The sequence below is a fragment of the Gallinula chloropus genome, assembly GCF_964237585.1.
Source record: "Gallinula chloropus genome assembly, chromosome: Z".
Taxonomy (NCBI): domain Eukaryota; kingdom Metazoa; phylum Chordata; class Aves; order Gruiformes; family Rallidae; genus Gallinula; species Gallinula chloropus.
Window position 1 is genome coordinate 63,356,464 of NC_140089.1, and position 23,216 is coordinate 63,379,679.

The 23,216-nt window shown below is 42.9% G+C and overlaps 1 protein-coding gene and 1 long non-coding RNA gene across 2 annotated transcripts in view; one reads left to right on the plus strand and one right to left on the minus strand.

The window, feature by feature from the left end:
• Positions 1–1,385, plus strand: part of AGGF1 (angiogenic factor with G-patch and FHA domains 1) — a gene marked incomplete at its 5' end in the record, with an annotated part of 30,648 nt that extends 29,263 nt beyond the window's left edge. Inside the window, one exon of the mRNA XM_084278070.1 lies at positions 307–1,385. Within this exon, the coding sequence (XP_084134196.1) occupies positions 307–507 (201 nt within the window). The 3' untranslated portion in view covers positions 508–1,385. The remainder of the gene's footprint in view (positions 1–306) is intronic.
• A 604-nt stretch (positions 1,386–1,989) lies between these two features.
• Positions 1,990–4,039, minus strand: LOC311203304. Its single transcript, XR_014617958.1, has 4 exons — positions 3,812–4,039; positions 3,469–3,654; positions 3,226–3,294; positions 1,990–2,403 (listed from the first exon to the last, which is right to left on the minus strand). It is a non-coding gene; the product is annotated as an uncharacterized lncRNA (long non-coding RNA).
• Positions 4,040–23,216: the final 19,177 nt, after the last annotated feature.

Below are 23,216 nucleotides of genomic sequence, written 5' to 3' on the forward strand. Positions count from 1 at the left end.
CTGCTCAGAGCCACACCATGCTTTTTGCTGTCAGACTCCCCAGCACAGGGACCACACACCATTTACTCTGTGAGGAGTACTTCACAGTCATGTTAATAGCATGTGATGTCATCCAGCGCTCCAGATCGTAGCTCTGGTTATTTTACACATCTCCTTAACAACAATTTAGATGTCTGTGTATGACCTACATATATTAAAGCCTCTAGAGAAGCGTGTAGGGAGGGAGGGTGGAATTAGTATTATAAAATATGATTTAAAGTATTGGGATACCTAATTTACAGTTACACTATTTAATGTATTTGACAGATCCATCTCCAGTTACATAAGACACACGCAGGTTTGGGTACCAGTAGACCAGCTTCAATTGAAGACGTCCAGATCATCCAGAGCAAGAATAAAAAGAACTGGGATAAAGCAAGAGAAAGGTTTGCCGAAAACTTCCAAGAACCTAAATCACAAAGGGATACACCTAAGACCACACCTTGGGTTAGAGGGACTGTAGAGTAAAAGTATCTGGTCCTCCAGCAGGGTATTTTCTGTGTGTAAATAGTTGGGAGAGAATTTTATTTTTTTTCTTTCTTCTTTTGCTAAAGCAGAAGTTTGGTGATATGTAAAATACAGTTGTGAAAAAGAATCCAAGATTAACTCTATGTTAATTGGTTTTCTGTAGTCTTCATGCTTTTATAAAAACACATTTTTAATAAATGAGTGGAATTTAGGGGGATATTCAAATTTAAGTACTTGAAAGTCACTCTCATCATGAGCAGGAAGTTTATTCAGTTGTGCTTTTAACACATTCTTCATGGAAAGTCAGGAAAAACACCCATTAAGTTTAAATTTGATACCTTTAACATCTGAACAGTGGTTTAAAAGCCAAAAAAAAGAAAATCCCCCGGACCCCTACTAACAGAGTATTGTATTGCGCTTTCCTCTTTTGTATGTTTATTCATGACTGCCATGAAATGCTCAGCAAAAGATATAACATTCTTAAATTTATACAGTACATTCAGTACTAGTCACATGTCTCAGCTCACCTTAAGGGGGGGAAAAAAAATCCTTGTTTTTAAATGATTCATCCCTACTGTTCAAAAATAAATACTGTACTCCATGAAATAAACTACCAGCATTGGTGAAGAAAAACAATGTTCAGAGACGGCTTGTAGCAAAACTTTCTTCTGTGAAGAACTTGCCTGAGATTTGTTTAGTAAATCTGTATCATGCCTTTAAAAGAGGAGGTATGTTTAGAAAACTGCTGTCTGTGTATTATTTATTAACTTCTTGTTCTGATACATCCATTGCTGGCAATGGACATTATGCCAGGAAAATACCCCCAAACAAACCCTAACCAACTGATTTTTTGGTGGGGAAGGACTGTCAAACTGAAGCTGAACACTTGGTATTTACCTTCATGTTCCTAAACACAATAAATCATCGTCAATTTATGTAGTGTGCTGCTTGATACTATCTCACATATATACTGGATACAAGTGCTGTTCTAAAATGGGAAAATATGAATCTTGTTTTAGTCAAGAGTTCTGACACGTGTCCAAGTAAAGGAAACTTCCTTGGACCATACTACTGGATCATGCAGGCAACTGACAAGAACTCTTAAAAAGAGTGAAACCAGGACAGGTTACTAGCTATTTATCTTAATAGATCTTTAGATGCACAGAATATAAAGCAAAAGTAAAGTACGCAACTGTTTTATTAACAACCTGAAGCACAGTACTTCAGCAGAGTTGAAGATAGTTGTGCGCACTCAATGTCTGTAACAGTGTAACTTTAATTCAGTTCACCCTTTACCTAAGTAGTTACTTTTTACCGCTTTAGGGATCGTTATGAACTACCCGTTAGCTGTTGCATTCCTTTATATTGAAATTTCGTATTTTCAGAAGCTACCTCTTTCTAGCTGTATAAACATAGCTGTTTTATGCAGAAGAGCATTTTAATTCACCGCGTATCTGAAATGGCACCTCTGCTAACACACAGGAGAAAAAACACAACTGTATGCTTAAAGGAAGTTTTATTGCCTTTTATTTTAAAGCTGACCTCTACAGTCTTGACAGTCACTCAATCGTAATATGAAGGGAGAGAAAGACATCTTGTATGTACTTCAGTAGGAACCTCAGCTTTCCCTCTTCCCAGTTACTCAAGTCTCTAAGAGAAGTCAGTCACTGGTTTATTGTTGCCTTGCATCGAAGAAATGTGAAAGGATTTAACTGAGTGTGCCTTTCATGAAGTTTCTGAAGTAAGACATAATTTGCCTTCTGCTTCATGCAATCAAGCACTGACTGCTTTCAGTACCCCAGCTTCCTCTTTCAACAAACAGTTCCATATAAAAGGTTGAAGCTTAGTCTCAGTTTGGCGTCGGTGTGACAAATCCCATTTATTTCTTGATGCCGCCTAGGAAAGCGGAAAAAGCAGTGCCATTAATATACACAGCATTGTTAACAAAACAACCGAGAATAAGGTCTGACTAATCCTCATCAACTAGCTGTGTGCCTGAATTGAGCAGGAAGACTTCATGTATTGAGCTATACAGGGCTTTTCATCCCCTACCTTGGTGAGCTCTTAGAAAGTTTTAAGTACAAATGAGTGAAGTGAAAGCCACTAATGGTGTGCAAGCCTTATGTGCAAATGCAGTTCTGCTGTCCCTCATGGCTGGAGGGGAACATGAGCTGCTGTTGCACAGTTACACTTTTGGAGGCTGTAACCAGTAAGATACAGTATACGTGTAACTGTCTTACCTTCTCAGTCCTCCAACCATCCTATTGTCTTTTCCAACTTAGAATGCTTAATATTCATCAATTAGACAAAGTTGCTTTGTTAAAAGCATATGCATACATAAAAAGTTTTAGCAGTTTTACTATGTGTGTATACAAATATTGCTGGCCAGTATATATGATCTCAAAGCTGCGAGGAATTAACATTGCATTCATCAATTAATATAAACAAACTATTAAAGTGAACTTTGCAAAGCAATTTCTGAACTTTAAAATAAATTAAGAACAGTGGGTATCTCTGTATCTTCTGTGCTGCACAACCTAGCTGACAAGTAAAATTAGGAGCATGCTCATCATTGCGTGAAAGGTACTGAATACACAGGTGCTCTGAACCAGGGTATACATACAGAGTATTTTTACAAAATATACCACAGGGGAAACTGGAGTTTCTGTTCCAGCAACAGTAGACCTCTGCTGCTGCAACTGGTTCTGCAAAGCTTACCTGGCAGGGACTTTCAGCCAGCAGATAACAAAGCTGTAGCAGTGGGAACACACGTCAAAAAACATCATCCTGTTATAAACAAGACATATTTAAATGCATAGCAATACGCTTTGTTCTACACGGGCTTTTTATAGCTGCTGCATATCTTTGGGACCACAGAACATGGGATATCTGTCTTATGGAGTTGCTGCCTTAAAAACGTTGGTTTTTCTCTATCTGCGTCTTATTTTAACCTGGCCATACCTCTCTGCCGATAAACATCCCCGCGTACGGGTTTTTGCGGCCCAGCTGGCGCTGACGTCCTCACAGCCATGCAGTGGCGCAGGGCTCTATCCGCTCGCATCCATCCATGTTGAAGCGTCTCGGCTTTGCTTTAGTGCTGCACACGGGGCATACTCTTCCTCTTCTGCTGCTCCTCGGCTCCCTCCGCTAAAGCGGGGAGGAAAACGAGGATTACGGCCTGACAATCCTGCCCGCAGGGCCCTTCCTGCGCGCACAGGCGGCTCTGTGCCGGGGAGGCCGGGCAGCGGGCAGGGGCCAGCAACAGCACCGGCCGCCTTCCCTCCCCGCCATCCCACCCTCGCACCGAGGCCGTAGTTCGACTCAGTCCCGCTTCGGAGCCAGGGAAGCCGCGCTACCCCGGCGCCTGCCGGGCCCGCCTCAGGCAGCCTTTACCTTCCCGCCGAGCCTGCCGCCATCTTCTCTCGTCTCGTCTCGTCGCGTCGCGTCGCGTCCCGCCGCGCCACGGCGCGGCGCTCTCCCCGCGGCGGCACCGTGCTGAGGCGGCTGAGGGAGGAGCGCGGCCTGCCCAGCCCGGCACTGCTGCCGCCTGGGATCAGCGGCTCGCGTCTGGTCTTAACTGCTGCTTTTCCTCCTCCCCCTCCGCAGGCTCCCCGCCTGCCTCCCGCCGGGGCCGCGAGTCCGCTGCCCGGCTTTGCTGTGGACTGCCGGGCCTTGCCTTGCCGTGGGCAGAGGAGCTCGGGAAACTTCCCCCGAGCTGGCAGCCGATCTCCTACCATACAGGTTAGGAGTAGGGAAGCCAGCGCAGGAGGACGTGACCAGAGGCTTAGCAGCCACAAAAGAAAACAAGATCCACAGATAATATTTAAAAAAAAAAAGTCTACGTGACTTTTTTTTTAACACTTAGGATCATAAGTTGTCATAAGAAAGAATGAGCATAGTCTCGGAATGGTCCTGAGAAAGAAATGCCAGGAGGAGGCAGCACAACCCTCCAAGGAAGCTGGCATAGCCACAGCCTCAGCCAGTTCATGGCCCAGCCTCATCCCACAAGAGCTGACTCTTAACCCACCCTTACCTGCTCTTCTGTGGCAAACGCCTTGCAGCCCTTACTGCCCAGCTTCTGCCCTCCCTCCCTTTTCTGACAATGGTAGACTGGCCTTACCTTACCAGTCTTAGGCCAAGCCTGGTTGTGTGCTACTGCAGACAGCATACTTTGGACAAACTGATGGCTTTGTGAGGCTAAAAAAGCCTGCACAGAGCTTACGGCTAGATTTTGTAGCTCCTTGAGTTTTGCATTAACATCTTTTCATCTTCAACCTGCCCCTCACACACTCTCCTTTCCTTCTTTTTTGTTTCTTTTTTCATTTAGATCATTTTCATTTAGTTACTTTATACCCAGGGAAAAAAAAAAAACACACAAAAAAACAAAAAACAAACCAAAGGCGCTGATTAAATAAAACTGATACTTGAGTTAATCACCATCATGCTGCACACTAGATTTGTTTTTCCAGCCTCTGCCACCACCAGGCAGGAATCATCTCTAGTGTCCAGCAATGTTAACTAGTCTTGATGTGAATCGAAATTACAGTTGCAGTTCCGTAACTTCCTTGGCAAACTGAAAGTCTGTTAGATTCTCTTATCTGCACAATAGGAATATTAACAGTTGTTTTCACTCCCTCTTTAGAGATACCCAAAAACTGTCTAGACATGGTCCTGGGTAACTGGCTCGGGGTGGCCCTGCTTGAGCAGGGACAGATGGGACAAAACCACCAGATGTCCTGGCCAACCTCAACCACTCTGCAAGTCTGTGACTGTGGCTGAAGGTGTGATACGGAACTGACTGGCAGTTGGATACTACAGGGTTGGAGGCCATAGGCATTTATCTAGGCAGGCAGAAAGCAGTCTTGAACTAACAGTAGCAAGGAAAACAGAAAAAAAAAAAAAAGAAAAACGGGGAACAGCAAACACGTGACAAGTCTGAATGGTAAATATTAAACAGGACTTTTGGAAAGTAAACAAGTGTCTGTTCTTCAGTGTTAATGCCAGCCTGCAGGCTGGAAAAAATAGAATGGAACTCCATTAAACCTTGCCTGAAGCAGTTGGTACCAGCACCATAGGCCAGCACCTTCCTCCAGCCTGGCAAACCCAGGGTTCCTCAGTGCAGCATAACAAAGAAACAGTAGGTTGCAAAAGAAAAGTGATACAAAGCACAGGTAAGTGGTACAGCACTAGGCCAGATTGGCTTTTTAAAACATTGTCACCCTTTATAAAGAGCAATTCTCATGAATTGCATGATGTTGTGCAAAATCCTGGCGTTTCAAAACATTTGCTCAGAGGCAGATCTGGATGGAACTATCTATTCGTAGACAGTTGCTCAGTGAGATGTAGGTGTGCTGATCCTGCACAAAGGCAGTGGCAAAGAAAACACCCCTGAGGTGTTTCTGAGGTATGTTTTCTGTTTGGAGATTTTTTTGGTGAGATTTTCTGATCCATGTCAACTGAGATGTTGGATGGGTTTTGGGGTTTTTTTTTGGCTGATTGCTGTGGGAAAGTAGACCTTCTATCTGGACATGTTATTTGACCATGAGCAGTTGTCAGACTTTCTACCAAGAAGGTAAGTGTGATGTGGAAATGATAATCAGAAAGGACATTCTCATGTTTGTTCTGGTTAGGCATAAAATTGTGTCCACAGGGTCTTCTTGTTTAAAGCACTTCGTGGGAAGGGAAGTATAGTTGGGACATTCTTGGAAAGTATAATTTTTTTTGAGACAGTAGTTCCATTTTTCATTTTACCATATAAATGCTTAATTTTAGATGCCTGTCTTCCTACAGCAAAGACTCAACTTGAAAATTGCTCACAGCGCACACCAGGAGGAAAATCACAAGTTATTTAAAATAGCTTTATCCACTGCGTGCCTTTAGCGTCAAATTTTGGAGGTATTTCAAGAAGGTTAGCTCTTTTGGGGAACTTTGACTGTCTGGGATTCATTACAGAATAAAATATTCTTTGTTTTGACTTGATGGAGAAATGCACATGAAAGGTGACTGTGAGTTTTGCTTTTATCTGGTTTCCCACATGTCTGCACACGTGGCACCCTGCAGAGACCCTGCTACTGTGCTGACAGTTAAAATCTGCAACTTGCTTGCTCAACTACCATTTATGTTGAATTTTGCCACAGCCACAGTTGACTGAAAACTGAATGTGTTTTTAAGCTTGCAATCATTCTCACTTTGGATAGCTGATGCTTGTTCTTCCTCAGACCTTTTGCAAAAGAAAACCAAAGGTTATCTGGTTCTTCAGAGGCTGTGTATTTGGAGTTAGTCAAGGGATGCTGTCCCTGGGACAGCTCGCTGACCAGGGAGGTGGTTGGGTCACCATTCCTGGATGCGTTTAAAATACAGGTAGATGAGGTACTTAGAGATACGGTTTAGTAGAGGACAGGTACAGTTGGACTTGATGATCTTAAAGGTCTTTTCCAACCTTGTGATTCTGCGATTGCAAAAATGTTTAAACTACCTACAAAACGTGATGTGAACTTCACCTGTTTCCTTGCTGTCCTGTGACCTGCATCCAGGAAAGTATTTCCTTTCCCCTAGGTGCTGCTGACACCTGGCTATGGTAATATCCCAATTCCCAGTATTCACCGTTAAAACTAATGAACTGTTGAAGCCTAGATAAATCACTTTTGTCATTACAAATAAAGATTAAGAAGGATTAACTGAGTCTAAGGCTCATTTTTAAAATGCTGCATTGTCAGGAGACCTTTAAGTTGAGATCTCAGTACACTTGAGGAGGCCTCCTGTAACAGCTGGCAGGTTTATTAATAGCTGCCACAACTGATTTAGGTAAAGAATGTATTTTCTTGTGGGATTTTAACTAATGAGTCATGTCATTTTGTTCACCTTAGGTTTTTGTTTTGGTTTGCTTTGAAAGAATGAAGTTTTTGTTACACAGACATAGACACGGACCGTGTGCCTGGGTTTGAAAGCTTGAAACAGCAGCCTACAAATTCTGGGGCAGGAGTATCAACTGATATGTCATCATGTCTTCAGTGAGTGCACGCTAACCTCCATCAGCTAATGGTCTGGGCCCAAGATGCTCATAGGCTGGTGTTAGTAAACAGATAATGTCAGGAGCGTCGGTACGGAATTCTACGCACACGTACGCATGCCCTAACTGCAGGATGGAGGAGGAATTAAACTGTTCGATCAGACATGGGAAGAACACCAAACTAAGCAATGCGTTCCTCTTTCCAAGCACCACCCTTCTGCCAAACTCAGTGTGGCACCTCAGCGATCAGCCAAGGAAGATCTTTCTATTGTCATTCCTTTTGAAGCCCTGGTATGTTTGCATACCTAAATGAAGCATTTACCCCCTGCTTTTTGGGTGACAGCTGCACTAATATTTGGCATAACCATCATGTCAGCCAAATTGCAGCAATGTTACAGGTGTCAGGATGCTTGCTTATTTTCAAAACACTGCTTATTTCAGATTGCACCTTTCTCACTTAAATAATTACATGTTTTATATTCTTTACATGCCATTAAAAATAGTCTAGAGCCTTAAAATCTGTAACTCTTGACAGCTGCAGTGGCAGTTTTTTACTGACAGCAGTTCGAGTGACTCAGTCACCTGACAATTAGCAAAGATTTTACAAAGCACGTTTTGGAATCTACAAGGCTCATTTAGAGTGAAAAATAGTTTTCTTTGGCATGGAGGATAGCAATCTTACCTACACTTCACGTTTTCACAATGGTATCTTTCACCAGGTACTTGTCACTTTTAAGTTTCTATGGATTATATAAGAATGGGATATTATTTCAATGATGCTTGCCTCCGTTTGGTTTGGTTGGGATTTTTATGACAGCACCTCTTTAAGTTGAATGCAGTTATTTGGAATTTATCTAACTGTTGATGATAAGATATAGGTCCCCAGCCCTAGGCCCTCAGAATGAGAGCTGGTAACCAAAATGTGCCTGAGCACACTGATACAACACACCCAACATCAACATGAAGAGTATGTTGTTAACTTTGCTGTCAGGCCCTGGAGTGCTGCAGAAAAGCAAGGACTACTATGAACATTTATCAGAATTTCCAGCTGTTGAACACTTAACTGCATGACGCTAACAGTGTTGTTTCAATGCAGTTTCCTTGCTTTGTAGTTTAATGTATAATTATATTCTGATGCCCTCTTTACTTCCAAAGTCACTCTGCAGCTTTTATTGCACAGAAGTGAGTGTACCTAACTAGCAAGCAACTGGATCAGATTTTGTCTCTTCACCTTCCCTTTCCCCACATACAACTCTGAGTCCTCTTCCTATCTTCTGTCCCACAGAAAAAAAATCCCATCCTCTTCCTTGGACCATCTCTTTTATTTATCATTAGGATTCCCATGCTGTCTGCACTGCACAATCTGTGCTACAGCAGTGCAGTTACAACTAGAACTCCATGAGGCAGAAGAAGCTGCAAGTGGTGCCACCAGCTGAATAAACAATTTTCGTAGGATTTCAGAGATAAATACATCAGTTGTCACCTATTATTTTTCAAGTAAGTGGTAGAATGGTTTGGTTTGTAAGGAACCTTAAGGACCATCTAGTTCCAACCCTCCTGCCATGGGCAGCAACACTCTCTCCTAGACGAGGTTGACCAAAGCCCCATCCAACCTGACCTTGAATTCTGCCAGGGAGGGGGCAGCCACAGTTTCTCTGGGCAACCTGTCCTATTGCCTCATCACCCTCATAATAAAGAATTTCTTCCTAATACCTAATATAAGTTTCAGTTTAAAGTTTCTACCCCTTGTCCTGTCACTACATCACTATTCTTTGTAAACAGCCACTCCCCATCTTTCCTGTCAGGCCCTATTTAGGTACTGGAAGATCGCTACAAGTTCTTCCCGGAGCCTTCTCTTCTCCAGTCTGAACAAGCCCAACTGTCTCAGCTTGTCTTCACAGGAAAGCTGCTCCAGCCCCCCAATCTTCTTTATTGCCTTCCTCTGGACTTGCTCCAACAGCTACATGTCCTTCTTGTACAGGGAACTCCAGAGCTGGGTGCAGCACTGCAGGTGGGGTCTCAGGACAGCAGAGTAGAGGGGCAGAATCACTTCCTTTGATGTGCTGATCACACTGCTTTTGATGCAGCCCAGGATACAGTTGGCTGTCTTGGCTACAAGTGCCCATTGCCAGGTCATGTCCAGCTTTTCATCCACCAGTACCTGCACATCCCTCTCCTCAGGGCTGCTCTCAATCCATTCCATTCCCAATCCATTCTCTGTCCACTCTGTAGTGGTGTTTGGGACTGCCCTGATACATGTACAGGACCTTGCACTTGGCCTTGTTAAATGTTGTGAGCCTGCCTCTCAAGCTTGTCAGGGTCCCTCTGGATAGCATCCCTTCCCTCTAGAGTATCAACCATGCCTCTCAGCTCAGTGTCGTCAGCAAACTTGCTGGGGGTGCACTCAGTCCCACTGTCCGTTCACAAAGATGTTAAATGGCTCTGGTCCAAATACTGACCCCTGAGGAACAGCATTTATCTCCACCCATTGACCACAACATTTTGAGTGCAACCATCCAACCAATTCCTTATCCACTGATCCATCCATCAGATCCTTGTCTTTACAATTTAAAGACAAAGACATAATTCAGGATAGTATCACATGTTTTACACAAGTCCAATCAGCCAGCAGTGTGCCCTGGTGGCCAAGAGAGCCAATGGGATCCTGGGGTGCATCAGGAGGAGTGTGGCCAGCAGGTCAAAGGAGGTGATCCTCCCTCTCTACTCTGCCCTGGTCAGGCTCCACCTGGAGTATTGTGTCCAGTTCTGGGCTCCCTGGTGTAAAAAGGACAGGGATCTCCTGGAGAGAGTCCAGAGAAGGGCTACGAAGATGATTAAGGGCCTGGAGCATCTCCCCTGTGAGGAGAGGCTGAATAAGCTGGGGCTGTTCAGTCTTGAGAAGACTAAGGGTGGGATCTAATTAATGTCTATAAGTATCTTAAGCATGGAATGCAGGGAGAATCAGCCAGCCCCTTTTCAGTGATCTGTGGAGACAGGACAAGGGGCAATGGCTGTAAGTTGGAGCACAGGAAGTTCTGCACCAACATGTGGAAGAACTTTTTCCCAGTGAGGGTGACAGAGCCCTAGGACAGGCTGCCCGGGGAGGTGGTGGAGTCTCCTTCTCTGGAGATATTCAAGACCCGTCTGGATGCCCATCTGTGCAATATGAGCTGGGGAGCTGCTTTGGCAGGGGGGTTGGACCCGATGATCTCTCGAGGTCCCTTCCAACCCCTACAATTCTGTGATTCTGTGATTCCCTTATCCACAATGTAACTCTGTTGTAGAAGACCGCAAGTTTTTCAGGTATGATTTGACCTTAGGGAAACCATGTTACATGTCCTGTTGGTTATTCATATATTTAAAGTCAGTCAACACACTTCAGTGCTTTGAAATCCAAAACGAGTCTTTGAAGGCTCATATCAGTACATGACCAGTGTCTGACAGTGCTGCAGTCTTCCAGAAGAGGTGAAAATCCAGGATCTTAATTCTGGACTGTTAGAGTTTCCACAACGTTTTCAGCACACATGGAAGCATTTTGACTATATTCCAACCTCAAGAATAGGAACGACATATGGATAGATTTTTCTGTGCACTATTTTTTCTCTGAACTTTTTATTGTTGCTTCTTGTCAGAAGTGTTCATTCAGTAGCTATGCAGTGGTATACCATTGCCTCATGACTGAAGAGCAGGGACACCAGGAGTCTAAAAAGTGGAGAGCACTTTATCTCCAGCATGACCACATCAGTGGGTACTACAGTCAGAGTAATGGCACAGAGATGCACACCTGCACAACACCTGTCAAGTGCAGAAGAGATTTCTTATCCAGCCTGATATGGGCTGTTAATGGGGAGCTGAGCCAGCAACAGACTGAAAAGGTGCAGAGAGGCTCTTTTTACCAGTCTGGTGGCTCCAACACTCTTTATAATTGAAATGGCAGCTGAAAAGGCAGCTGTTTGTCTGGCTGATGATCATGGGGACAAGACCCCGGGTTTTCCTCAGGTTAAAGAATGATGTCTACATCTCTGCCATCATGCTTATGCTGAACCTAAGTCCTTGATCTGCGTGTAGGAAGAGTGCTAGAAATTCTGCAGAGGCTGAATTCACCAAGTGAATGGCTGGGGCTTTCACAGTTATTTTCTGCTTCATCTGAACAATCAAAGCATTAATTTAGCCTTCAGAAACCTCTTTTTCTGCACATCCCACCACCCACATTGGTATCATGTCAGAAGTTGGAGGTAGTCCAGAGAACCATCACAAGAATGACTACAGGACTGCAAAATTTGTTGGGAGGTCATATTGAAGATTTTGGTTCGTTTGTCCTTAAAAAAAAAAAAAAAAAGAAGAAGGAGTAGACATGGACAAAGACTTTGGAGACATGGTGCTGAAGTAGATGGTAACCAGTTACTTGCCCTGTCTGAGGGAAAGAAAAAGCATAAATGAACCTAATATGCAGCAAAAGACCACTGAGTTTGGAAAACTTCCCTCTTCCATGGGTCAGCATCACGAAATCTCCAGGCAGAGTGTAATTTTGTAACAGCAAGTTGGACAGCCGTCCTTGACATGTCCTCATCTTATATCAGGTCCTGCCTCCAAGAATGCAGCCAGGGTAGAATCCCTGGAGCATCTTCCAGCTCTATTCTCCCTGCTGTTTAGTGCTGCAGGGTACCTGTTCAGGAACAGCCTAGCAATGTTGTTGGATCACTCAGGTAGGGATTGGCCTGTGGGTCTGTTAACCATCAGATCAATTCACCTCTTGAAGTCCTCTCTACCCTCAGTTGTAATTTAAAAACTTGAACAAACTTATCTTCCAATAAAGCTGCCAGGACTCATGCTGTGTTAGCGTTTTTCTTACTCTGCACTTCATCCTGTTGTTGGTACGTCTCTCAGACTCAACTGTTACAGCCATTTGCAAAGCAACAGAAGCTTTTACTTTTCTGAAAACTTTTTCAGAGTTAAATGAATTCATATTATTTCACTGGCTTCCATGCTGTGCAACTTTTGCATCTCGATGGAGTCAGACTCCCTGTTTTGCATTTCATTTCAGTGTGTTCTGTGAGGCTAAATAGAACTTACTAGGAAATTGAGTTTTTCTAAATGATTTTTCTAATTTATCTCCCTTGATCATGTTTTCCATTTATTCTATGATTTCACATCTCTCCGTGTTCTTGGTCTCAGTTTTTCCTGCTGAGAAGTGCTGACTGCTGTGCAGCATACGTTTTTCTTGTAGAAAAAAAAGAGCTAGAATGGTAAACGTTTCTCTCCGGTCTCTCTTTGCATTAAGAAGAAGGAGGAAAAAAAAGCTCTGTTTTCATATTAATCAGGAGAGAACGTGTCCCCAGTAGCCTCTCTCCAATCTGAGCCTAACATAGAGGTTGATATAACAACTTGCAGCACTGATTTAAGTGCCACATCTGTTACTGAAAAATAAAAACCTAGTAAGTGAGCATCCTCCTATGAAATGTTAACCCTTTTGTAAAGACCTGGCTACACATCCAAAACCCCAAAGGCGTTTTTAGCTGATGCAAATCAGCATAGGCCCAGCTATGCAGTTTTACACGACCTATTTTGTTTTACACCAAACGCTTTCCTTCGTATGGGTAAACATACCGCTGGCTGTGTGGAACTATAGTCTGTAGATTTGTGGATTGGCACCTGTGGACGTGGCCAGGCAATCCTCAGCAGGTCAAAAGCTCTGGAGCAAGATTTTCTTTCTAAGCAGTCCCCTTTCTCCAGACCTACCCTTTAACATTGCTCAGTTTTGATGATTAGTCTCTTCAGATTGCTCCGGGTGAACAAATGGAACAAACTTACCTCCTAATAAAGCTGCCAGGCCTCATGCTGCTGAGGTCCTCCAAAAGCCCAATGCTTGTTCAGCCTTTTTACAGAAAACTGGGAGGAAGTGAATTGCAGCAGAGGTTTTGTACCTGTGCTACCCTGGTGTCCATTGCCTCTGCAAGACATGGGATCAGGTCCTGTCTGCCCGTAATTGGGGTGGGATTGTTAGAGCACTGTATGCCTGTTTGCAGACCTTACTTGGTGCAGAATGGTCTATTTCAGCATAAGCCTGTGCTTGTCTGATATAAACTTAAAGAAAATAAGCTGGGTTAAAAAAAAGGGAAGACTGATTTTCACGGGCCTTTGCACTAAATCAGCTACATCAGGTTTTAAATCACACTTTGAAAGAAGACCCTACAACTCTGCATGCAGGCAAGCCTTTAAGCTTCAATTTGTTTGTATGATGTACAGACCAGAGAGTACAAAGGGCATCGTTGTCCTCCCCCCAGCACTGATCCACATGTCTCTTTTTTTCTTCACTTGTTATTTTCTGCTGGACCCATGAGGTCATCTCTGTTTGACTGTTCATTTGTGACTGCAATAATAATTTTTCAGAAGATGTCACATGTGGTGAAAATACCTGTCCTAACACTGTTAACAGCATGGTTAAAGACAGGCAGATCTTCACCTGGCCAGGGCTAGAAGCAGACTCTGGAAGTGCTGTTTTGCTTATCTGGGACTGATTTCAGTCTCAATCCTATTTGCCAGCATGACATGCCATCAGATTTCCAAAACACTCGGAGGAAGGATTTGCACTTACAGCTGCACACTGATGAGTGCCCCCTCTGATTCCCCTCCCCCAGCTCATTAACATGCATGTCTTCCCTTATTAGTGTTCGTCATTATGTGAACAGCTGGTAACTGTTCTGTTTTCCTTCTCATCAAAAAGAGGGCTTCACAGCCATGAGGAAAATTAGTATTAGGTACAAGCAATTTTTAATACTGACTCCAGGTCCATTAATTTTTTCATTATCGTTATCATCATCATCATGGCCAGGGTGGGCAGGTAGGCTGTCGGCCTGATTCTCATCTCACTCAGAGGAGTATAAAGGAAGAGAAACTCTTCTGAAGGCAGTAGGGCTATACTGGTGTAGACCAGAGTAAGTGTGGATCAGGGTCTGACTCCCATTAAATTTTTTTTTTTCATGGCTACCTTTAAAATATGAGCAGTTTCTCTTCCAAATTTTAACTGTAATTAACTCTAACGAAGAATTTTTTTTTTCTTCTGCTTGTATTTCTCAAATACATGCTCCACCAAAGATTTAAAATAACCCCTCTGGCTGCATATCTTGTGATCAAGGTAAGAATTATTTCTCTCACGTATGTAAGAAGATGAAAAAGTAAGAGATAATTGGTAACTAGACATATTTGCTGGGGTCCCATTTTGATTTTTTTCCTCAGTAGATGGCTACTTAAGATAGAATATCCGTTTTTAGTGGATCATAGCTGTATATTCTCTGAGCGATAGTTGGATCACGAGACTGAAATATTTCAGAATTTACATCTCTGCCTTCCAGGTTGAAGAGTTTTGAAGTGACATTTTACCCTGGATTTTTTAAGCACTTTAGAGAGTAATTGTCCTCCATACCTTTCATCCAGGATATAAGATCCTTTCCATTTTCTCTTCTCAAATTATAACCCTAAGAACACATATATTTTCATAGGAATCAACAGTAATCTACTCATCAACAATTTTTCACTGGTGTGGGGAGCTCAGGTAAGGTGTGGTAAAGGTGGAGTGTGTTTTCCATGCTCCCCTTGGAGAAAAAAAAACAAAAAAAAGTGTGGGGAGAGGGGTGGGGGGTGGGGTGAAGGGAAGTTCTGATACTGGGCACAGGACCTGTGGAGCTATGTGACTTAATAGAGATGTGCCTCCATTCACATATCATCACACAGGCCAGTGGCCCGTGGGGATGGGGTCTGACAGGGCTGTCTTTCCTTTCTGAAGTCACCATCTTTTGTTGTTCTGGGCAAATCTGGTCACCTGGCAAGTCGGGTACCTAAGACAGCTATCTCAGCTTCAGGGAGCCTTATCAGTGGTTCTGCCTTTCTTCAAGGGTCCTACGCCCCATAGTTACAGATACCACCTTTCTTGAAGGTGTTCTCTTTGCAGTGCGAAGGCTAGTGCTGACACAGAGCGGGTTGCCTGCAATTCCTGAGGTAGGACAGCATAAAGTTTTGTCTGGCACATCTAGTTTGACTTTTCCTGATAACACGTGCCTTCACTATGGCAAAGTCTCCAGGAGTAATGTGGTGGAGCTAGAAATGTCATGAGGTTCCCATAGGAAATAAGAAGAGTCATGCTATCCGTGATGGATTTTAGTTTTTATTTTTACAATAAAAATAATGCATAATTGTAGCATTGAGGTCTTAGTAAAGCACACTTCTTGTATAATGAACCCAACTGGCAACAGACTAAGTCAGAAAAAAAAGTGGAAAAGAGAAAAGATTAAGCCTATTTTGTGCATATGAAAAGAATGGAGTTTAAAATTTTCCTTAAAAATACTGAACTATGGAGCTGTGATGTGTAATTTTTGCTTGATTAGACGAGTCTCCTTTTCCAAGTTAAATGCAAGTGTGAAATAGTGAATAGCCTTGTCTTCAAACCAAACAAGTTCAGTATGTATCCACAGTTAAAATGTATCTTGGCACCACGGGGATTTGAAATGAGTTGGATTGGCTTCTGTTCCTTCTGTATCTTCCCTCTGTGTTGTTATACTGGTTTATTGTTTTTTTCATTTGACTCTAATCTCCCATTCCAAAGAAAGTGAGTTTGAAACAATCAATAAAAAATACTTTCAATGACATGAAAATTAATCAAATTCTGGGATCACAATGCCAGGACATAAATAACAAAATTGTTCCTGAATCCTGAGCTACTTCCCTGCCTTCCAAATGGAAACACAGGCAAGTGATTAGTTGCCTGAACAAAGTCAACGGGACACTACATCTTCCGGTTACATTTTATTTTCGGGGGGGATCCCATTTTCGTCTGGAGCGGTTTATTCTCAACCGTGTGCCACTAGAGGGTGCTCAGATAGCGGCGTTACTGAGAATTCATAAACCAGCGTTTCTGGGGGTTTGGCTTCTATGCAGCTATTTGTGGCTTTAATTCCCATCTTCCTGCTTGCTCTGGCTGGTTTGTTTGCTTGCTTGCTTGTTTGCTTTCCCTCCGTCTCTCTATTTAGAGCCTCTGCAAGCTGAAACACTCCTACCGAATGAGTTGGTAGTTCATCATCTCGATGCTATTTTAACGACATTCGTCAGCACGGCACAAATAGTCTTACTGTGTCGCTTCTTGCATCACTGCCAAACCTGACTTACCACACCACGAACATGAAGTCAGCATTAAACAACAGCTTCCAAGTGACAAAAAAAACCAAACAAAAAAGATGTGGTAGAATCTGGGAATCCAGGGCCATTTCAGGGCAAGCAAACACGTAGTACTTGGCTCACCCCCTCCTCTGTTCTCTCCCAAAACTAAGCACGTTTGTCTTCTCTGGACTTAACACCTTCCATTTCCCATGCAACGAGACGTTCCATGTCCTAAAAGTACTCACTTTGTCACCCATACTAAAAAGCCTAAGCAAATCCACAGCACTTGCGTAAGCCTCATGCGTGATGAGTATAACAACTCTTCCAGTAAGTACATTTCATTACACTATTGTAATATCACCATCTCGAATTAAAAAAAACCCCTCCACTAGCTGAGAGCCTTTGTGGTGACTGTAAACACCTTGCCTGCAGACTGTTTATGCACTCTGAATTCAGGGATGAGGAGAGGAAATTTTCCGTCATCAGGAGAGCTGTATCGCTATCAGCCAGCCTCATCAGTGGAATGCCACATACCTACACCGTGCCAACAAAACCCAAACAACGTTATGGGGTTTTTTTCATTTCTGCTGCAGTCTGTGAGATAGGTCAAGTCAGCGTAAAGGATAATTATTTAATTAATGGAATGTTTGAGAGATCATAGCAAAAAAAAAAACCAACCAAAAACCAAACCATGCCCACCTTTTAGGGGATTCCTGGAATAAATGGATTGGAAGCAAAGAGTATGACAGATGGACAGTAAGAAAACCACGTGTGACCACATTTGTGCCATTTGTGACATTCAGAGCTGGGTAGGGGCAAGGAGATAAAGTCTCTGTAAAGAAAGAACTTGGGAAAAATGCCTGATCGCCCTGTGGATAGAGAGCTGGGTGCTTTTGCGGTATACAGCTCCACAGGCATGTTGTGGATGGAATTGCTCTGGAGCAAGCCAGAGTTTTTACTAACTTGGCCTAACAATGTGATTTTTCAGGGGTGAAGACAAAGAATTTTCTTAGTTTCAGTGAAGTCACTCCCTTCCACACCAGATTGTACCTCTGATCCTTTTCTCCATTGTCTGTGTAGAACAGGGTATCACATTTCTTCAGGGAGGTTTTGTTGACTTTCTGCTGAAGAAATATATCTGTGTAATGGGGGGGTTCTTATTAACTACTGATGTTAAGCTACTCCTTGTACGGAGGATGAAAAGGCAATCCATCTGCCCTTCGTATTTCCTATCGGGCTAGTTTCAGAGCTATGCATGTAAAAGGGCAACAGTAGCTGTCAATTATGACCTTCTTGCAATGGAGAGGAGAATCATGTGAATGCTGCTGTTTGATCCTCCTGCTGCTCTTGACCATGAGATAGGATGAGCATGTGATGGTGCCCACAGATAAGAAGAGACAGAAACACTTTGGCACAGTTTTGTTTCCTTGGCTGTATTTAGTCATTCCTCATTTCTAATTGATCTTTTCTGTAAGTAGAATTATACTTCTGATTGTGCTTAGGTAACTGAATGGTCCCGATTGTCCTGTGAGTGAATCATCACTGTCGCTATTTACTCTTCCAGCAATAAGGAGGACTCAGATGGATGGAGAACGTCATCAGCCTTTAAAAGAACAATTTGGTGGAATAAAGAAAAAGCATAAGCCAGAGACCTGATTCAAGGTAATTAAGTAAAGAAAGCAAACAGCATAGTCCACAACCTTGGAGGTGAAAGGATAGTGAAAGAAGTCTGTAGTTTGAAAAACAGTTATTGCCAATGAATCTATTTATTTATTTTCTGGAAATCTAAAGTGTATCCTTGTAAGCAGATAGGATAAAAGGGCAAAAACTGTAAGAGAGAAACTGCCTAAAGAGAGAGGGAAATGTAATGGGATTACTTTGGGAGTTTGAAGGGAAACTGAGGCAGGATAGTCTCTGCAGATGCATGTCTAGATTTTATGAGAATTAACTGCTGTTCTCATAAGTCTATGACAGCAAGATTTTTTTTCCTGGAGTTTGCTTCCTTCTTCAGCTGAAGTTGTGGCATTCGTTATTATCTGAAATTACCCACTATGGAAAAATAATCACTCTCACACAATGCACTGAGAAACCCATTATGTCATTTTAAAGGTCAGATTTTAAAATGGATTTGAACTTGGTTTATTGATATGAGCCTGGAAGCATTGCACACAGCGATTTCTGACTGCAAATAAAGAATATTCTACCTTCCTGACTCGTGGGTGAAAATGGCCTGGGTCAGCAAACAAGTTGCAAATAGCTGTGTATTGCTGAAATGGTCCTCCATGCTAGACTGCAGTGGAGAATTAAAAAGCCTGGTTTTTCACATTTTGAGTTTGTTACATTTCCTGCAACATGTTTTCCAGAAGTTGGTAGGGCTGCCCTCTGATCTGCAATTTTATGTGCTGCTTCTGTTATCAGAGAAGAGTTGGGGAGTAGTTGGAGCTTTTGTACCCTTTGCTCTTGCATCGGAAGCTCAACTGAGTAGTGGTTTTGCCTCTGTGGCTCTTGTCAGGAGTGCTTTGCTTTGGAGACCTCACAGTCTCCGTGGTGTGACTAGTATAGAACCTTTCCAGCCTAAGGGCCCTGTCAGCAGGTCGGTCAGCCTGCCTCTCCTAAAGGAGGACAAGCAACTTCCATAACCCCAGACACAGATAGATCCCAGGGTGCCCTGCCATATAACCAAGAAGGAAGCAGACACATACCTCTACTACGCAGCCATGCAGAGCACGTACAGCAGCCCAGCACCATGTCAAAGAAGGGAGCAGGGCAGGTAGGAGCTGGTTACCACCGTCTCAGCAATTCATACACACCCCCATGGAGTCTGCGGGCTGGAAGAGCTGCAGGCTGCAACCAAGACTGGGAGCTCATGGCTTGGTGGGCATCACATTGCCACTCTGTGAGTAAAACCGTTGGTGTGCAGCTATTCATTGATCCGCATCCCCAGGTTTGTGAATTTCAGGCTGCCTTCGGGACAGAGGGACCAAGGTGCTGTGCATGGGGTGACTGCGCTTCTTTGTGGTGGAGTCAAGACTGCGCCTTGAATCCACCACAGCCTTCCTTAATCTGGTTGCTGTGCGCATAAGACTTGTCTGCCTTTTGCACAGGTGTAACTTTAACACCCCTACTACCACCCACAGCTGGGAAGAGAGACTAAGCCATAGGTGAAGGCTCCTGGATGTTTCTTGGAGGGTAACACAAGTCATCTTCATTGCTGGTGGAAATGAGCAGATTGCAATTCTTGTGCCACAGACAGGACAGTGAGTGCAGCTCTGAGTGCAGCTCAGAGAAAAACATGTAGTTCTGCCACCATAACCCTTCATGAGCTGGTCAGTTTTATTATGATTTTGTTTGTTGAAGTGCTCCTGCTTTTCTATTCCTGCTCTGAAAATTATTATCCTCCAAGCTTTCCATAACTATGGGTACCTTTGCAGACACCATGAGACAGGATAGAGTATTGTAATAAAGGATTTACAATTTTATTGTGACACAAAGTAGAACGGTTCAGTTACTTCTTTTTTTCTTTTTTTCCTGTCAACATCCAATGGATCTTCACTACAGACATTTTCTAAAATTAAATCGCTGTAGGCATTCCTAGAGTAATGTAGTGCTGCTCTTCCTTGCTTACACTAATTCATCCATGTCTGTAACAGAAAGCAAAAGGGCCAAGAAGAGGGTGGAAGTTTCTGAAGGGAGGCTGTCGATAGCCATGACGTGCAGATCGGAATGCCGATGCTCTGATGTGATGTTCTGGCATGGAGAGAGAAGGACTCTTCTGCTGGCACGCAAAGAAAAGGATTCTTCAGCTGCATCTGTCTCCTTAGTTGTTCAGGAGGGGTTGTGTTTGTGCAGGTTCATTGCGTTACTGTGAGGAGATGAAAAGAACAGGTTAGCTCTGTATGTGAGTGGCTCCTCAGAGCTATAGCATCAGAGAGATTTCAAACGCACCTGTTAAAACGTGTAGTCTAACAGGCGCAGAGGTACGCATTCATAAACATCATATTAACGTGTGTTTTGCACAGACACATTGTCTTCTGTCCCATAACCCCAATGAGTTTTACAAATGTTAATGACTGGAGCAAAGTTAGTATTCATTGTGGCTGCCTTGGCATGAGCCCTGTGCCCGCCCATCCATGCATGGGTGTCACACAAGTACGCAGCCTGTGATGTAATTGTCGTCTTTGACAAAGGATCGCTTACAACATAGTCCTGCTGTGGGGTGCTCTAAAATAGTGGAATTTATGCCATGTGTTTGAAGCGTTACCCTGGGAGTTTACAGGCGCAAAATTATTTGTGTCACTTCCTTCTGTGGTGCCCTGGCCAAGTAACAGGGTTTTGCCAAGTACTGTAGCCCTTGAAAGCAGCACTCGTGGCCTTCCAGGGGGAAGACATCTTCAGTAAATACATGTCTTCTGAAATGAGCAGAAGAGGAATTTCCCTGTGATTGCTGAGGCGAATACACCTAATACTATTCATTTTCTGGGAGGTAGTAAAAAAGGGTAGAGAACTTTGAGCTAGAGAAGATTTTTATTTCATACTGGTTTTAGTCCAAGTTTGCTCCACAACACCTTTTCTGAAGACATGGAGGTAATTAATTCCAGTCAAGCCACTGGATCCCTTAAAACTGTTTTCCAATTAGAGAATGCCTCTGTCATCTTATTTTATTAGTGACTGGGTTTATTCCAGAGTCAGGGGAGGACTGTATGTTCTAACAAAACTTTGCCTTGCCTAATGATGAGAGAACAAGATGATGTCTTCTTGTGAGCTTCACTGACAAAAGGACCTGCCCTTACATATCCTAAATATAGTTGAAGGGGAGAAAATCTCGTCTGAATCACGTGGTGAGGTGTATGTGCCATGTTCTAGACACAGGCAGCTTAGTGCTGTCTAACTCTGCTAGACTGGCCAGCTTGAGTTGAGTGTTTCAGTATCTTCAGTTTTTCGTCAGAGTGTGGCACAGTGTTCTCTTCTGGTTTGCAGTGCATCTAGAGAGAAGTGATACCCCTCACGAATGTTTGCTTTGTGTGATGTCTGTGGCTTTCTGGCTTGTAGTTTACAAATTTTCCTTTGCTATTTTTGCACTATTTTTGCAGCTCATTACTTTTTATTTACTTCGTAAGAACCTAAAAGAACCCAATCAGACTATCAGTCGAGGACACGTTTAACAATAAATTGTTTGTCTACTGACCTAATGAACCACTCCATGGCAAGACAAGAAGCTACTGTACATCTCAACTGATGCAATTTATAGCATCAGCTGATATGTACTTAAAATATTGTGGCATTGGCTGCATACAAAGATTACACTGTAAAAGATTAACTGGGGGCAAATCAAATAATTGATACACTCTGAAGCCTATAGATAACAACAGGATTAATGAAGGATCAGCCTTTTACTCATGCTAGCAGTCCCAGCAAAGCCAAAAGCTATCAGGACTATCTGAAGCCTGCTGGAAAATGGAAACCTTTTGAACTGAGATCTCTCAATCTCTCTGCCTACCTCTCACTCGGTGAACATTTCACGCCACCCCGTTGTTTCTGCAGGCCAGGATCAAGAAGTTGGACTGGGAGTGACACAACTCTTTTTTTTTTTTAATCAAAAAGTCCATGGAGATGTGTAGCAGTGTGGGATAGCATTAGCTCTTCATTTACCCTGAGGGCTTTTGAGACACCATCAAGTAAAGGTAGAGCTTGGAAGTACAATGTATATCCAAGAACCAGGCATCTAAAATGCAGCATAAAGCCCACAGTTTTATCAGCTCTATCTTTTATATAACACGGCAGTGAATTGTTTAGGAATCTTACCCTGTTATTACTGTTATTATTATTATTTATTATTATTATTGTTGTTGTTATTATTCTTGAATGAGACTTCCTCTCTGAAGAATGCTTCTTTCTTATCCAGTGACAAAAGCTAGTCACTTTTTGAGTACACATCACATGACAAATCTCTGTCAGTCGGTGTCCTATTCACCCAGCTGTGCTCTGCCAGAGAGCATTGTTAGATATCTATTTGCCTCAGCTTCTAACGTCAAGCTTTAATGATTTTTTTTTTCTGTTTGTCCTTGTGATGACCTGAAAACCTGAGGAGAGATTAAACCCAAGCTAGTGTATAAGGACTGGATAAAAAATTAATGAAACTGTGTGTTGTGCTCTAATTTGACTTGCAAATTGTGGCCTTTTCAGGATTATTATTCTAAACTATACATAGATTATGTATGTTCAGAGATAAAAATTGTTTGTTCATTTTAAGCACAGCTAATTTTAGATTGTTTCTATCTGTTGAGATCTAGCAGCATTTCCACTGCTGACTAAATATAAATTCAAAATAAAAAAAATGTTCCTGTCTAGGTGGCAAAGACGTCCTACTCCTGCCTACCATGAGATCAGAGGAGGAAAGTCTGATGGCAGAGAAATGAGTGATTATGCCGTTCATGAGACTAGGCCTGTCTGCAAGATCAGGAACGTTTTATCATGTGCTTTGCTAATGCCAAAGAAAGTGCAGGCTTTTTCTGAGCTCTGAAGTCTGACTGAGCTTAGGAGGACCAAGGTC